At 42.7% G+C, this 17,484-nt stretch overlaps 1 protein-coding gene across 3 annotated transcripts in view; it reads right to left on the reverse strand.

The window, feature by feature from the left end:
* Nucleotides 1-17,484, reverse strand: part of DNAAF9 (dynein axonemal assembly factor 9) — a 148,742-nt gene that overhangs the window by 7,659 nt on the left and 123,599 nt on the right. For all 3 annotated transcript variants that reach the window (XM_082359004.1, XM_082359003.1, XM_082359002.1), the window contains 4 exons: nt 7,432-7,567; nt 4,832-4,918; nt 1,445-1,551; nt 1,044-1,118 (listed from right to left, as the gene is read on the reverse strand). In XM_082359004.1, coding sequence (XP_082215130.1) covers nt 1,044-1,118; nt 1,445-1,551; nt 4,832-4,918; nt 7,432-7,567 — 405 coding nt within the window. The remainder of the gene's footprint in view (nt 1-1,043; nt 1,119-1,444; nt 1,552-4,831; nt 4,919-7,431; nt 7,568-17,484) is intronic.

Consider the following 17,484-nt stretch of genomic DNA (forward strand, 5'->3'; position numbering starts at 1 on the left):
CCTGCCCAGCCTCCCCTTCTTCCTCCAATACCAATTCCCCATGGGCAATGGCAACTTGATCCTGGCCAATGAGAAGTCTGCTGAGGAACTGATAAAGACACCCACAGAAGAGCCAGCTTCTTCCATCAGCTGGCTGTTGTGTCTGGATGTGACACCTAGACCTGCAGCACTACCTGGCAACCATGAGGGGTGGGAACCTGAGGAAAAGCTGACACCAAGAATGTAAGAGCACAAAAGCCATACATTACCTGGGTCTTCAGTGGCCTTGCTATGCTGCCAGATCTCTTGACTTCTTGCTATGTAGCTAACACCTGCTAGTTGAGCTGGGGTTTTCTGTTATAACTGCCAAAGATGCCCTAACAGACACACTCCCTCACTTCCTCCCCTGGGACCCAGACACAGTAAACCCTTTTTGGTTCCTGAAACGTGCCTTTTTTTGCCTCACATCCACAGCACGTGCTCTGCCTTTTCCCTGGAACATTCTCCCCTTTCTCAATGTTGAGTTAACTGGCTCCTTGTTTTCACACCTTCCCTGAACCCCAGCCCAGGACTGACAGACTTCAGGTTGCAAGGGCTCCAGGGGTCAAAGGCTGATAAACAGGTTTACTGAACAGAGGGGAGGAGAAGGCAAGTGGAAGGCTTGAAGACTTTGGCAGAAACGGATCCAGAGCTGGAAGGCTCAGCATTGGGGTAGCTCCTGGTGACAGGTCTAGGAGGAGGCCATGGATGGCTCAAGAGGGGTGGAGTGTGAGTCTCTAGAACAAGGAAGTCAAGGAGCTGTGAGGAGAGGCCCTGGGCAGGTTCATCCAGGGGCAGGAAAACAGATCCTCCACTGCAGAGCAGAAGGACCTGGAGAAAGATTGGGACCCTGACTGAAAGGGATGACTGGAGGAGCCTATGGTGTAAGACCCAGAGGGGAGGGTTTTTTGAGAGAGTCTAAGAGGCATCAGTGGTCTGCAAAGCACCAGCAGAGGCTATGAACTCACATCATGAGATGTGAGCACTCCACAGAGTAGCGCTCCCAAATCCAAGCGCCCAGTTACCTGAAAACTTCACTTTGCCCAGGATGTGGTAGATGTTTCCAGAGAAGGGACTTGGCTTGATAGAGGACTGAATTGCTGGTGGAGGAAGAGGACAGGGTTGTTACTCACCTGGGGGCAGAGGCCAAGTCCAGGGTGGCACAGCTGGGAGGGTTAGGGACTGGAAAGGCACCTCCTCTAGGGTCCAGGGTTCACAGGTACCCCCACTAGATCCTCCCCCAGTGGCTCTGCCACTATTCCCAGGGGTAAGGGACTCCTGGGTCCTCAGATTCTTCTGCCTGCTTTCAGACCCAAATGGTGAGAAGAGACAGCACACACAGAATGCTAAAATGGTGCCAGGAAGTGGGGACAACTCTGGGGCATTCTTTTACCAGTGTCTGGGACATGTCCCAGTCCAGGCTTACCTTTACACTTGGCCACAAAGCGAGTCTTCTCCAAGGGACGACCAAACCATACACAAATCTGAACCATTAATGGAAAGGCCGATCCAACATCAAATTTACCTTCATACCTTAAAAGGTTTAAAAAATTATAAATACAAGTAATTGGGGCTTTGAGTGTTACTACATACTACATTGGAAAGAACTACATATCACTTATCATATTTGAATTCTCCCTTAATTGTACGTCATTTTGTGTACAAAGCACTTATTTGAAAGCATTTATGTCTCTTTCATCTTGAGACTGAGAAGCATGTTTGTCCCCTTAGAGCAGGAAGGTCTTACCTTCTTTGGACTAGCAATTCCTTAAAGTCAAAGACCCCCTCTACCTTTGAAGCTTGCCAGTATCCCAACTGGGATTAGGGGTCCCTCCTGGTACCCTTGGAGCTCTTCCTCAGGATCCCCTCCCACTCTCTTCAGGGCTCCCACTATGCCCCACCCTCACTGAGGGCAGTTTAACAGACTACATTTGGATGTGCAGTCTCTCCAGAAGGAACTAAAGGGCTAGGGCATCTCTGATCTATTTTCTCAGTTTTGAGTTCAGCAGACATACTGACTGCCAAAGACTCATTAAGAACGCAGCATTTTAAAAATTTAATTTTTTATTATGGAAAATTTCAAAGATATGCAAAGATAGAAGGGTAGTGTAATGAATTCCTACCACCCAGCTTCCAAAGTTATGAAACTGTCATTCCTTCTTTTGAATGATTTCATTGAGATGAATCCCTTGATTGGAATCAGTCCAGGAGGGCATAACATCTCATGGGTAATTTATACCACCACCAGCAGTAGATGAGTGTACTAGTTTCACAACAATTCCCCCAGCAATGAATTTTATAGATATTTTTGCCTAAATGTAACGGGTGTCAATCAAAGCAACAGTGAGGCACCATTTTGCATTTGAGTATTACCTACATGGAATTCTGTTACCACAGTTGCCATTTATACTTGGTCTTAAGTGGACTGTTCACATCTATATAATATGGGTTACTTTTCTTAAGTATCTAAACAAGCTTCCCAAATACTATATTAACCCTTCGTCACATTTGATGCAAACACTTCCCTCCAGTCTACTGTATTTTCTTATTAGTTTCCTTTGTTGAAAACTGCACTGCAGTTTTGAATTTTACATTGTTGAAAGTATCTTACTCTTTAAAGCAACTTCTTTAAAGTAAGGTGGTGGCATAACATTTTTGCAAGACTGACATGTTCTTTTTGTTCTCTCCCCATCCAAACATGAGATTTGGAGACCACGGGCTTCTCAGGCTTCTGTGTTCAGAGGCTGTATCCTTAGGGGAATTTGGAGGGGCCAGGGGAAGAGTACAAGGTTTCCTTACAGACTAGGAACAAGCCCTTCTACCAGGGGAGGTGGGGGTGGGGTCGATGACAACAGAGGGCTGTGGGAGGGGAATGGCTGAGAATCTGCACAGCACAAAGCTGAGCACATCCTGCAGCTAAAGCCTGTTCACTCTGAGGTGGTGGCCCTCACCCAAGGAGAGAGGGGAGTAATGTATAGCGATGAGCAAGAATCTGATGACTGCCATCTTGTTAAAAGAGTAAATCATCTGATTCCTAGGAATGAACTTGGAAGGGAGGGCCTGAAGGGTGATTCTGAGGCCCCTCCATCTCTGATTCTCTACAAGGACTGATCTTCCTGATAAAGGAAGATTTCAGACTCTAGATTCACAGAGACTTCTAATGAACTCCCTCATACCTGGCTCTGTCCTAGATCGGTCTGCCTCCAGAAAAGTCTGTGCCCTGAACTAGGTTAATGTATGCCATGTCCACAATGAGTTGGTGTGGACTGGAGAATAGGTGCTTCCCTAGGCACCAGGTGGAGATGACAGAAGTCTCAGGACCAGGCCCAGAGGTGTGGGCAGCAAAAAGGTCAGTAGCTGCAGCCACTGGAGAGGAGAGTTTCACCCCAGAAGCTCCATCTTTTTCTTTTTAGCTAAGATATTATTGTCTTGTTCAGGCATAAAGAATGATCCACTTACTCACTGTTTAAGTATGATGTGACTCAAACCAGAGGTTCCTTCTAAAAATAAGCCTGAAAACCTTCAATTTTACATATTGACCTTTTTTTTTTTTTTAAACAGGATAGTACAATCAGTTTTTTGCTGGTACAAAATACTGGTGATGTAAGGGGTGGTTGGAGGACACACAGATGTGGCTGAGGGAAGTGAGTGAGGATAATAAAGATGATCCAAATCAACATGAGGGATCAATTTTGGCTAAGCTTTAACAACTGTCTTCCCCTGAACCTTCAACAGAGCAAAACTAGTTATCCATTCCATACAGGGACAAGTGCAGCATGGTGGTTAAGAGTACAGGCTCTGCTGTACAGCAGAAATTAACACAACTTTGTAAATCTATTATACTTCAAAAAAAAAAAAAAATACAGGCTCTGAAGCCACACAACCTGGGTTTGAAACCCAACTCTTTCATTTACTTGGACAAGACATTTAAGTCCTTGCTGTCTCAGTTACCTTATCTCTAGAATGAAGAAAATAATGGAATCCACCTTGCAGGCTTGGTTTGAGGATGAATGAGATAACACAGGTTGAACTCTTAGAGCGGCACTGTGAACAGAACTTTCTGTGATGATGGAAATGTTCTGGATCTGAACTGTCCAAGACAGTAGCTGCTAGTCACAGGTAGCTGTTAAGCACTTGAAATGCGGCTTGTGTGACTAAAAGGCTAAATTTTAAATTTTACTTTATTTTTATTAATATACATTTACATTTTATTAAGTAGCCAAATATGGCTAGTGGCTGCCGTACTGGAGAGCGAAGTCTTAGAACAATGTGTAGCACACAGTAAGTGCTCAAGTGATGCTGGAAATATGATTACAGTGTACTTCACACTCTCTTTTCTCTTCCTCTCCTATCTGGAGGACAGGTTCAGGCTAGGAGGCCACCTGCAGAGCACAGAACATCCCCTGGGCCACAACAGCAGGGAACCTACCTGTCAGATGGGAACCCTAGAGGACTGACTATTCTCAGGAGAGACTCTCTCACCCGGGAGGGTCATAACTCCTTGGTTCCATGGCGGCCACCTCACCCTCACTAGAGGCTAGAGGAAACAAAGGATACCATTGTGCTTAAGGCCTATAAGATGACTCCTTAAGTCTCAACATCCAGCAGGGGTCTCAATTTGGACCCCAAGATGTGGATCACTGGGCTTCCAGCAAGGCCAGTGGTTACTGGGACATGGCAGGTTGTTGCAGCTGCCATTGTCACCCTCCTAGAGCACACCTGGTATTTTCACTTTCTCTTTTTCTGTCCTGTAAATAAATAAATCACTGAGTTTATAAAGAAATCTTAGCTACTTTTCAATGATGATACTTGCCAGCCAGGGTACATTAGATATCGAGATCGTAGCATCTGAGGACTCGAAAAACTATTTTCTGAGAGAATCAGTTCAATGTCTTCATTCCTTTGAAAACATACAGAAAATCCAGGTTAATTAGACCTATTAACCTTAACCTGTACATTCTGCTTACTCTCTACACCCCCATACACACATACAAGTACATACATATATTTTTTTTTCTGTTATTTCACCCCTAAATACTTTAGTATGCATCTCTAAGAACAAACACATTCTCTGGAAGAACCGCAACAGTATTACCACACTGAGGGAATTTAATACTGAGGACAAGCAGCACTGGTACCACATGGGAGCTTGGTGGAAATGCAGGATCTCCAGCCTACTCCAGACCTACTGAATCAGAACCCTCGTTTTAATAAGATCCCCAAGAGGTTCATATGCACATTAAAGTTGGAGAAGTACTGATCTAATATACATCCATTTTCAAATTTCCCCTTTTTGGGGGGATAGGGCACTCAGGATCCAATCAAGAATTGCTCATTAATTTATAATCTTTATTTTCCTTCAGTCTGGAATAATTCCTCCAACTTTTTTTTTTTTTGTTTGTTTCTCATGGAGTTGACATTTTTGAAGAGTACATGCCAGCTGTCTTGTGTCCCACAACCTGGATTTGTCTGGTTGCTCCTCATGATTAGATTCAGCTAAACATTTCTGGCAAGATTAATGGCCAAGTGATATTGTGTCCTTTCCACAGTGTCACGAAGGAGGCACATGACGTCAGTTTATCCCATTAGTGGTCTTGCTAAGTTTAATCATTTGGTCAATGTCATGTCTTCTAGATTAGAGCTCTCCATTGTGAAGGTACTTTTCCCTCTCTGTAAGTAGTAAGTAGTCTGTGGAGTGACAGATACTTTTTATTTATTCATTAATTAATTTATTTATTTATGGCTGCTTTGCATGTTCGTTGCTGTGCACGGGCTTTCTCTAGTTGCGGAACAGCGGGGGCTACTCTTCGTTGCAGTGCGCGGGCTTCTCAGTACAGTGGCTTCTCTTGTTGCAGAGCATAGGCTCCAGGTGCGCAGGCTTCAGTAGTTGTGGCACATGGGCTCAGTGGCTGTGGCTCGCGGGCTCTAGAGAGCAGGCTCAGTAGTTGTGGTGCATGGGCTTAGTTGCTCTGTGGCATGTGGGATCTTCCCGGACCAGGGATTGAACCCGTGTCCCCTGCATTGACAGGCAGATTCTTAACCACTGTGCCACCAAGGAAGTCCCGTGACAGATACTTCGAGACAAGTGAGTATCCTTTTCCTCAACAATCTGTCATCCACTGCTTTTAGCATCCATTGATAATTCTTGCCTAGATCAAGTATTATATGAAAGGTTATAAAATGCTGACTTTCTAGTACTATAAATCCTTATTTATTCATTAGCTAGCATTCTTCTATAAAGAAGAGCTTTACTGTTCTGTCCCTCTCCCTTTTTTTAGTATCACCACAGACTCATTTTACTCCACGTGCTATATAATCCATTATTATCATGGTTCTCTCATATACTCAAGTTGTCCCAAATTTGCCTAGTGGGAGCTTCTTAAGCTAGCTTCTGTATCCTTTCGACATATCTCCACTAATCTTTGAATACTTCCCTGCTTTTCTGTCATGAAATGTACTAGGCTCACCTTGTACTTTCACTCCCTAAACCTGCAATCAGCCAATTCTCCAAAGAGTGCTGATACCTTGTAGCGGAGATTGGTACTTAGAAATTAAGATCTAGAGGTAGAAGTATTAATTGCTATTATTATTTCTAGTCCCTTTTAATGGAAAGGGTATTATTTCTGGTCCCTTTCAATGGAAAGAGCTAGGGAATATACTTTTTTTTTTGAAATAATGAATTTATACCGAGTCCCCCAATTCAACTCCAACATTTGCAGGGTTTTTCCTTACCTTTCCCATTTCATATTTATAATCTCCCTTCTCTAATCAGTGATGTCGTTTGGAATCAGGGTTCCAACAGAGGATTATGCTCAGAAGCTACTTGAATTATTTTGCATATGTACGGTTCTTATTACTTTGGTATACAGATGGATTCACTTTTTTGTTTGTATTTTTTCCCTCCTTGTTGACTTAATTTTTGAATGTGTAAAATATGTGCAATGCTCAAAAGTCAAAACTATATGAAAAGTATACACCTTTTAGCACCTTATTGAGCAAACAAAACTGCTATATGACAAGATGTTTTCATACATACATACACACAAAGTCACTAATTCTCTATTTTTAGTTTGTAATTTGAACCCAGGTCTATGAAGTAAAGATATAATTTCCCTATGTTTCTATGCCATTTCTCTCACATCTTAACACAAAGAACATTGAGAGAGTCTTGACTTCCATCATTTAATGATGAGAACGTGAATGCATCAAAACAAAACATCTCAAAACAGTACAGGATATTAACATGTGGGGTCCTCTTGGTGATTTTTACACAGCATCAAAAGCACTTCAAGACCTGACTTTTATAAATGCTCAGGTCTTTGATACAGTGGAAAGACCCAGTGGGCCATAGCCAGACTGCTGCATCTGAGAAAGTGGCTGGTCCTGCGGAGTGAAGTGAACTGGTAAGTTTACCTGGTGACAATCCCATTTTCTGCAAGAATGAAGGCTGCGGAAGGATTGGCAGCTCTGATGAGGCTCTGCAACTGAATGAGGAGAGGGTGCCTCTGCTCTGTGGTGTGACTGGTGAACACAACATTACTCACCAGGCCTGGGGAACAAAACCAAAAACAGTTCAGTCTTTATAGAGTCCTGACTGGGGCTGAGGGTTTGCACAAATGTGAGCCCTTGCTCCCTCCCCTGATCATCCCTTCTAGCAGCCCCCTCATGTAGACACCCCTGACACCCAACACTGATATACATAGCCATCATTCTGCTCCTCTTTCTGCCACTGCAACCTCTTGGAGTGAGTGGCCTCAACTCTGTAGCTGCCTCACCTCCTAACCTCCTCTGTCTTCTTAATTCCGCTTTGATACCTGGAGCTTTTTCATCTAAGGGCCCTTTCTATATCCCACGTACTTAACCTCATCAGGAACTGGTGCCAGTGACTTTTCACCAGTTCAGAACACAGACGTGTACCAAGCACAAACCATATGTCAGGTGCTAACCATTCTCAAAGAGTGCACAGTCAAGAAGTCTCACCCATGGACCCACAGTTCCAAGGTAAGTGCTAACAAAGATATTCACAGAGTGACACAGTAAGGAAGGGTGGCGCATGTAAAGAGAGGTTGTGGAGTGGGCCACAATCACTCTCAACCTTCCTGTGAAAATATAGAAGTAAAATCCACAGCACTACAGATAATTTCGAAATCAGAGAATTTGCCACATCCCACCATGCCAACACAATTGTAATACCTCTTCCATACTTATGTTTACATGGCTAGGATCACAGCATATACACCATTTCTGCTATAGTATCATTTGCATTTGTGCTATTCAACCATTTTTATTCACTTAATATTGTGAAAATTTCAAACATATACAAAAGTAGAAAAAAATAGTATAATGAACGCCCACGAGCCCATCACTTGGCTTCAAGAAAGATCAACATTTGGCTAACTATTTCTTCTATACCATACCCCAACCTTTTCTCCTTTCCTCTCCTTCCCCACTGGATGATTCTGAAGCCAATAATAGACATCCTATTATTTCATCCAAAAATATTTCAGTATGTATTATCATAAGATAAGGACTCTTTAAAAAAATGAATGATTAACAATAAATTCTTTAATATAAAATATCTAGTCCATATTCAAATTTTTCTGTCTCAAGAATATTTTCTTAATTTTTTGGAAACAGGAACCAAACAAAGCCTATACATTATATTTCACTGATGCATCTCATAATTCTCCTTCAATCTATAGTTTTCTTCTTACTTCTTTGTGATTTATTTGTTGAAAAACTGCATCTTGTATATTTCTCTCAGTCTAGATTTTGCTGATTGCATCTCCATAGTGTTGCTTAACATGCTAGATATATCTGGTTTATAGATTCAATCCTTTTTATTATAATCTAGCTTTAAAAACGTTCTTGTTCTTTTTCTAACTTCTTAAGTTGAATGCTTAATTCATTATTTAAAAAAGCCACAATGAGACAGCATTTCACACCTGTTAGAATGGCTGTTCTCAAAAAGACAAGAAATAAGTAGTGTTGGTGAGGATGTGGAGAAAAGGGAAACTTGTACACTGTTGCTGGGAATGCCAATTCCATAGTGGTACAGACACTATGGAAAACAGGATGGAGATTCCTCAAAAAATTAAAAATAAAAGTACCATATGATCCAACAATTCCACTTCTGGAATATACCAGAAGGAACTGAAATCACTATCTTGAAGAGCTATGTGCACACCCATGTTCATTGCAGTATTATTCACAATAGCAAGATATGGAAACAACCTAAGTGTCCATTAGTGGATGAATGGATAAAGGAGATATAAGATAGATATATCTTATATATTAAGATATATCTATCTTATATATGATATGATACATATATGAATGTTACTCAGCCATAAAGAGAATGAAATCTTGCCATCTTGCCATGGATGGACCTCAAGGGCATTATGCTAAATGAAATAAGTCAGACAGAGAAATACCATATGATCTCATTATATCTCATTTATATGCAGAATCTAAAAACAAAAACAAAAAACAAAAACAAAAACCAAGCCCACAGATACAGAGAACAAACTGGTGGCTGCCAGAAGCAGGGGGTAGAGGGTGAGAGAAATGGGAGAAGAGAGTCAAAACGTACAAACTTCCAGTTATAAAACAAATAAGTCATGGAAATGTAATGTACAGCATGGTAACTACAGTTAATAATACTGTACTGAATAACTAAAAGTTGCTAAGAGAGTAGATCTTAAAAGTTCTCATCATAAGAAAAAAATTGTTTTGTAACTATGTAAGCCAATGCATGTTAACTAAACTTATTGTGGTTATCATTTTGCAATGTATACAAACATCAAATCATTCTGTTATACACTTGAAACTAATACAATGTTATATGTCAATTATACCTCAATAAAAAGAAAAATTATTTCTTGTTTAGTAACATAGTAACTTAAAGGTATATGCTTTCTTTTGAATTATTTGGTACAGAAATATTCATGACAGGTTGTAGATGGTGTCCTTTATCATTAAAAATTGCCCTTTTATTTATTTATTGGCCGTGTTGTGCAGCATGTGGGATCTTAGTTCCCCGACCAGGGATTGAACCTGTGCACCTTGCAGTGGAAGCACGGAGTCTTAACCACTGGACCACCAGGAAACTCCCAAAACTGCCCTTTTTAGACTCTTCAATATTTTGCCTGGTATTCAACCCTGCTGTTATTAATATCAACCCCATTTCTTTTTGTTTGCATTCGTTTGTTATATCTTGTCCGTTCTTTTATCACCATCCTTACTTAGTTTTAGATGCTCCTCTTGTACAGAACATCATATAATTAGATTCTATTTTTTGGTTTAATCTGAGATACTTTTCCTTTTAATAGGTATTTATACCATTTATATTTACTGACACTTTGTTTCTGTTACCTTGTTTATGTGGAATTCTATTCAAAAAAAAATTTTTTTTTAACTTTTAGCAGTATGATTTCTGCATTCTGTTTTCTGCTTTCCTTCTGATAAGTGGTGGGCTTATAGTCTGTTTTATGTTCTTATGATAGCTATCCTTATGTCACCTTTAGACAATGTCTTTTGACTTTTCCATATGACAGACAAGGAAGTTCATATACCCTTAAATTTGTCCCACTTCTCCACTATCACGTTCTGGTTGGTTACATTAATAATTTTATAGTTCCTCTAGTGGATACTTATTTTTTTTTAAAGTTTTACTGTTCTTATAAATTTATTTATTTATTTATTTATGGCTGTGTTGGGTCTTCGTTGCTGCGCGCGGGCTTTCTTTAGTTGTGGCGAGCGGGGGCTACTCTTCATTGCGGTGTGTGGGCTTCTCATTGCAGTGGCTTCTCTTGTTGTGGAGCACAGGCTCTAGGAGCGTGGGCTTCAGCAGTTGTGGCTCGTGGGCTCTAGAGCACAGGCTCAGTAGTTGTGGCGCATGGGCTTAGCTGCTCCACGGCACGTGGGATCTTCCCAGACCAGGGCTCACCCCTGTGTCCCCTGACTTGGCAGGTGGATTCCTAACCACCATGCCACCAGAGAAGCCCGAGTGGATAATTTTGTATCTTTAAAGAGTATAACTAACTCTTTACAACTTGACTTAACAGCTTTAAAATTTACTGATCTCCCACTTGAGAAGATGTAGAGGTAATATCTCTCTCTTGTTGCCTCCTAATTTTTTATTAAATATAATTTCATTTATAGGTTTTTGAGATTTTCAACATTTATATTCTATTTTGTAATAGCATTCTCATAGGTGTTATAATTTTTTTTCTCATAAATTTATTTATTTTATTTATTTTTGGCTGCATTGGGTCTTCGTTGCTGCGCGTGGTCTTTCTCTAGTTGCGGCAAGCGGGGGCTACTCTTCGTTGCGGTGCGTGGGCTTCTCACTGCGGTGGCTTCTCTTGTTGTGCAGCACGGGCTCTAGGTGCACAGGCTCAGTAGTTTTGGTTCGCAGGCTCTAGAGCACAGGCTCGGTAGTTGTGGTGCACAGGCTTAGTTGCTCCGCGGCATGTGGCATCTTCCCGGACCAGGGTTTGAACCCGTGTCCCCTGCATTGGCAGGCGGATTCTTAACCACTGCGCCACCAGGGAAGCCTATAATTAATTCTATACCTAAGAAGACTCAATGCTCATCATCAATCTTTTTACTAATAGAGACTAGTTTTATAAACGATTAGTTCATAAGTGAATGTCTCTAAATTATGAGACTTCAGCTTTCCTAAGTAACCCTGTAATTGTAGGATCCTGAATAATGAATATTCAGTACAGAGGACTCTTACTAATACTGTTTACTTCAGTCAAGTGTTTTGTTTTTTAAAGAATTAGCTGTACTTAGTTTTTGAGGGCAAAACTCATAATGCACAGAAGGGTTCACAGAGAAAGTAAATTCCCTTCCTATCCAGCAACCTACTTCTTTCCCTGGAGGCAACCATATTTATCAGAGTTTTCTTCCAGATATGTGCTGAGTATTTACAAGTAAATGTGTATGTATACATTTTTCCCACAAACAGTGGCATACTATACCATTCTGTACCTTGTTTTTTCACTTAAGCCCTTTAAAAAAATTTTTTGGTAAAGCTTACTTCTTCCTTACAATCTTCTCTAATACCTTACCATCCCAATCCTCCCCTCATGCCACCTTGCTGTCTCTCTTTCTCTGAGCTACGAGAGCTCCTTTGAATAACACAGGCAGTGCTTAAAATATAGGGCTTATATTTTTATTTATCTTCTTCATGTATGTAAAAAGATAGCATAAGGTAAAGATTAAAGCATGGGTTTTAGAGCCAAGTAAACCTGAGTCTGAATTTTCGGTTCCACTAATTATTCATGGGTGACATTAGGCAAATTGCTCAACTTTCTCTCTGAGCCCAAATTTCCTCCTCTGTCAGATGGGAACACATATCTCCAGGTTATCTGTGAAATGCTTTATCACAGGCTACAGAGAGTAAGAACTCATTAAATGCAACCTGACACTACTACCACCACCATCTCATCATTTGGGAATGGGACCCCTACATGTACACCAAGGAGCCTGGACCGATCCATTCCTCAGACTGACAGAGGTGGCTGTGGCACACCTTACCACAGCAACAAGCAGGAAGGTAAGTCACATGACTCTCACCAGCCTAGGCTGCTGAGCCCATGGTTTAGATGAGTGGCTATCACTGGTTTGAAGGCAACTTCCAGGACCCCTGGCCCCTGCCTCTGGTCTGAGGCAGAAGTTAGTGATACTTCCTTCCTCTCACCAATCATACTTATAAAAAGTGTTCCAAAACTCTAAAGACTGAATCTAACCTCATAAACACATTCCATTCGCAACCAGGGAACAGGGGTTAGGAGCTTCATGTCAATGGTCGTGTGTAACAATGGGGACAGGGCACACACAAAGGGTATACAATATGCCTAGGATCATAGATGTCAGGAGGTAGGGCTCGACTGCTGAGCACACAATCTGCTTCCTGAGTGCTTACACACTGTTTGGGAATCTATTGGTTCCTTGGTTCTGAGACATGAGTCCTGCTCTTCGCAGGTATCTGTTAGTGCTCCACAGCAAGTCAGTCGGTCTTAGGTAAATATGGCCCATATGCCTCTGCACAGTGCTTGAGAGACCTCTGAGGATTCAAGGGTGAGTTTCCTCAATGGCTTCCCCTGACATCCAAGTGGTCACTTGGTGAAAGGCACACCGACTGCCCAGTTCCCCAAACCTGGGCCATCGTCCATCCTCCACTCTCAGTCCCTGCTACCATCTGCCTGGTTTAGACCACTGCTCTCTCTTCACTAGGTTACTGCTCATTCTACTTCCAGGCTTCCTTTACAATTCATTCTTCCTACTGTAGTAAGAGTAATCTTTCAAAAACATAAATCTGATCAAGTCACTTCTCTACTTAAAATATTTAATGCATTCCAATTATTTTTAGGCTGATATCTAAACTTCTTGGCCTGCTTGATCTATCTGCATGCTGCACTTCCTCAGGGCCCTAGTCGTACTCTAATCACCATCAGGCCTTCAATCTTGCTGTTTCTTCTGCCTGGAGCCATCTTTTCTCTCGTTTTTTTGAAGGAGGGCCAACTCCTCCTTCAGGGTGTAGACAATCTGAATAGCACCTCTTCCAGAAGCCTTTCTTAATCCCCCAGGACTGGGTTACAGCAGGCATTAGATAAAGATTTGCTGAAAAAATGAAAGAATGAATGAAGTGTAATGAAAGACACATGCAACCTGACCTCCGAGGCAGCTGCCTAAGAAACTAAGCTGTGGGTGCCCACATGCCAAAAATTCTCCCACTTGCAGGTCTGAGCAAGTACCATTCATCAGACAGCCATCTGGAAAGGTTTCTAAGATTTATTAGTATATATATATTTTTGGTGCAAAATTGATAAGGTACAAAAGGCTGTTCAAGTTTCTTCTTCCTTTCTCTGGCACCCTGAGCCTTATTTCTCCTCCCCAGAGGCAACCACTAATAACCAGATTTTGGGTATGCCTCCTCAGATAGTCTATGCATATACAAGTATATAGGAATATACAGAACCACATTTTCTTAACAGCTTCTCCTACACTTACAACTTCTATTCTCAAGGTCTTCAGGTATGGCCTAGATGTGGTAACAGCACAAGACTTAGGAATTCAAATGGAGAATATGTCTGCATTTTGTTTATTCTATTTTAAAAAGGTTCCTCACATGCCTTCCTTGTTCATAAGCTTTAACATTAAGATGGACCATCTGCAGTTAGAGTTTCAGGAAAGCCTCCTAACAAAGGTGACACTGGTAGTGCCTGTGCTCCCATTCCCATTTAGAAAGGTCACTCTGGAGGCTGTGGGGAGGCAGTGAGGACAGCCTGCTGAGCCTACTGCCAGAACCCCATGTCCTGGTGCAGCCACAGGAAGTGGCTGGGGCCTTTGGAAACTGAGCAAAGCAAGGCCAGGCAGCCAGGCCCAGAATGTGGCACAGTGGGGTAGCAGGCAGCGTTCTAGAAGGCTCAGCACATTCCAGAGATGGCAGTTATGGGAGCCGGCTCCTGCAAGAGGCCCATGACATTCCCAGGGGTGGAAGACAAGAATAGCTGTGGTGGATCTTGCAGTGAGGAGTAAGGAAAGGCTGAGAGAAGATCTATAAAGGCCCTAGGACACTACTTAGCATCTTCTTGGGCAGAGAAACTGGAGAGTCAGACTACTGCAAATGTGCCAACCTGAGTGGCATGCAGCAGGGTCACAAGCACAGGCTTGGCCTGCCTGAGAAAAGGCTAGGGTCTGAGTCTCTGACAGACACCTTGCCCAAAGTCCTGTCTGCCCCATGAGTACCATGTAGACAAACACTGTGAGCTTTGGATTCTAGGTCAGGAATTGGACATAGAAAAGGGGCTTTGCTTTGTGGAGAAACAAGCAAAAGGATTACCCCCAGCATTCCTTAGGCCAGCTATGCAATCTGCTACCTGCCAAGAGGAAATGCCATCTTCAAGGCAAGGTACAGCAGTTATCTGGAGCACAGGGTGAAGAGGCCATCATGAGCGGTTTCATCTTGCTTGGGCCGGGAGCTTCCTTCTGCTCTGTTATCAAGGAGTGGATACTCTGATTTGGCCAACGTCTCACCAGTCTGGGCTGTGAGTGAGCAGGCAGCCTGGACTGGCCCGTTCCCAAGAGTGGAGAAACATCTCTGAGGTCTGTTTGACCATCCCAGTCTGGCTAAAGACTTCCAGCAGCCCAGAAGAATACAAATCTCACTTCTTTTGTCTATCTACAGATACATCTAAAAGCAGGTCATGGTAGTAAATTATCTACGCTCTGTTTTAAAGCCAGCATTATAATGAGCCTTGCTTGTTGTTTAAGGATTGAGATTATTTCCTAATCCTTGGATTTCTGTAATACACATCATCTTGTGGCTGCAATACAGTGCTTTTCTCATTGTAAAATAATCCTTTGTTGTAAAAGCAATGAATCAGGGAGCTTGACTCATGAACAGGAGCGAAGGGAGGCAACTGCTCCCTTGGGACATGAAATGTTTGTCTACCGGTGGCAGATCCTACCTCTAAGAAAGCCACCAAATCTCTGAGGAGGAAGAAATACTTGCATTTTATCTCCTCTCTCCCCAGAGGGTCCATGCCCATGGTGAATTAGGTCAGATCAGTCTATAGGGTCCTCTTGGCCCAGATGTAAGGGGAAGATGTCTACTAAGGCACTATCACTTAACAAGCCCTTTGCAGTTCAGAAAACAGCAATATATGGCCTCAAGGTTATCTGTCTACATCTGATCACATTCCCAGCTTTCTTTTTTTTTTTTTTAGTCCTCCGACCAGGGACTGAACCCGGGCCGTGGCAGTGAAAACGTGAGTCCTAACCACTGGACTGCCAGGAAATTCCCCCAGCTTTCTTTTTTTTTTTTTTTTTTAAATTCTTTTTTTATAAACATGTTTATTTATTTATTTAATTTTTGGCTGCGTTGGGTCTTGGTTGCGGCACGCGGGATCTTTTGTGGTGGTGCACAGGCTTCTCTCTTCTTGTGGCGTGCGGGGTCCAAAGCGTGTGGGCTCTGTAGCTGTGGCATGCAGGCTCTCTAGTTGTGGCTCGCATGCTCAGTAGTTGCAGCGCATGCGCTTAGTTGCCCCGCGGCAATGGGGGATCTTAGTTCCCCGACCAGGGATCGAACCCGAGTTCCCTGCATTGGAAGGCGGATTCTTAACCACTGGACCACCAAGGAAGTCCTCCCACCCCCACCCCAGCTTTCTTTATATAAGCACAGAATTGACACACATTGCCTTTGAACAATGAGTTGGAAGGCAATGTTAATGAAATATGCCTACAAAATCCCAGACAGAACTCATTCTGTCTTTGCCTAAAAGAGCTTTCCTCTTGTAATGCTGGCCCAGGTTCATGGACAGTAAAGACAGAACACTTGCTTAAGGTTCTTTGCCAAGGTAGCCTGATCATCTTTTTCCCACATGCAAAAAAAGCAGAGGGGCACTGAAGGAGAAAGTGTCAAGAAGCCAAGGGGCACTAGGGTGGCAATCGTCATGTGATCGATCATGTGATCGATCACTATATGATCGATCATATAGTCAGAAGGGCTGACTATAGCCCACACCCTTGGCTTTGATCATGACTTCCAAACATTTATCGAAGGACCAGACAGCTCTCTTTGGTTATCTCCTGGACCTACGTTTTCTTCTATGTAGTCTATTTCAAGGATAGGTACCATGAACCTTCCCAATCTCCCAAGCTAGAAACCTAGGAGTCATTCCAGATACCCCCTTTTGCAATGTCCCCCCATCTAGTCTGTTACCAGATCCTACTGACCCAGCCCCTATAAAATCTCTTTAATCTACCTGGGGTGGACACTGTAGATAGACCCAGCCAACCTCCATTCAACTCTGCTTCTGGGGTGCAGTGCCTAGAAAGCAACAGGGGCCTCTAAAAGCTAGACTTGAGACTCCCTGGTGCAGCAGTCCAACACACACATTCTTCTCTCCAGTGACCCGGCCTCCTGCCCTGCACAGCCTCCAGCTCAGCTCTTTCCCAAGACAACAGCTCTACGAATGCTCTATTGTCTCCATTCCCTGTGGATTGGCAATGGGATCAGCAGGGCAAAACTGTGCTGGTGACACTGAGTTATTTTCTTCCATCTGATTTCTACTTGCTGGGCTGTTTCAGGAAGCCCAGACCCCAGGTCTTCTGACAACAATAAGTATTTTATCACTAACTGTAGGAAACTTAGAATTTATTCTGGGTCTCCAGCCATCATAGCTAATATGACTAAAAAGTGCTGCTCCCAGGCTGCCAGATGGTAGGACAATGCAAGGTTGAGTATAACCTACAGGATGGGTGGATTTTTCTAAATGTTATAAAGGAGACGTGGAAAATTTCAGTATATGTAGCAGGGGACTAAGGGAGAAGGTTCTACTCAGCCATACTCTCACTCATGGGACAGGAGAAATGCATCAAAATCTTGCTGATCCACAGGCTAGGAATACCTATTCAGTCCACTGACATTAGCTGGAAGGCCAGGGCAGACTT

The sequence above is a fragment of the Balaenoptera borealis genome (genome assembly GCF_965194805.1).
Source record: "Balaenoptera borealis genome assembly, chromosome: 16".
NCBI lineage: Eukaryota > Metazoa > Chordata > Mammalia > Artiodactyla > Balaenopteridae > Balaenoptera > Balaenoptera borealis.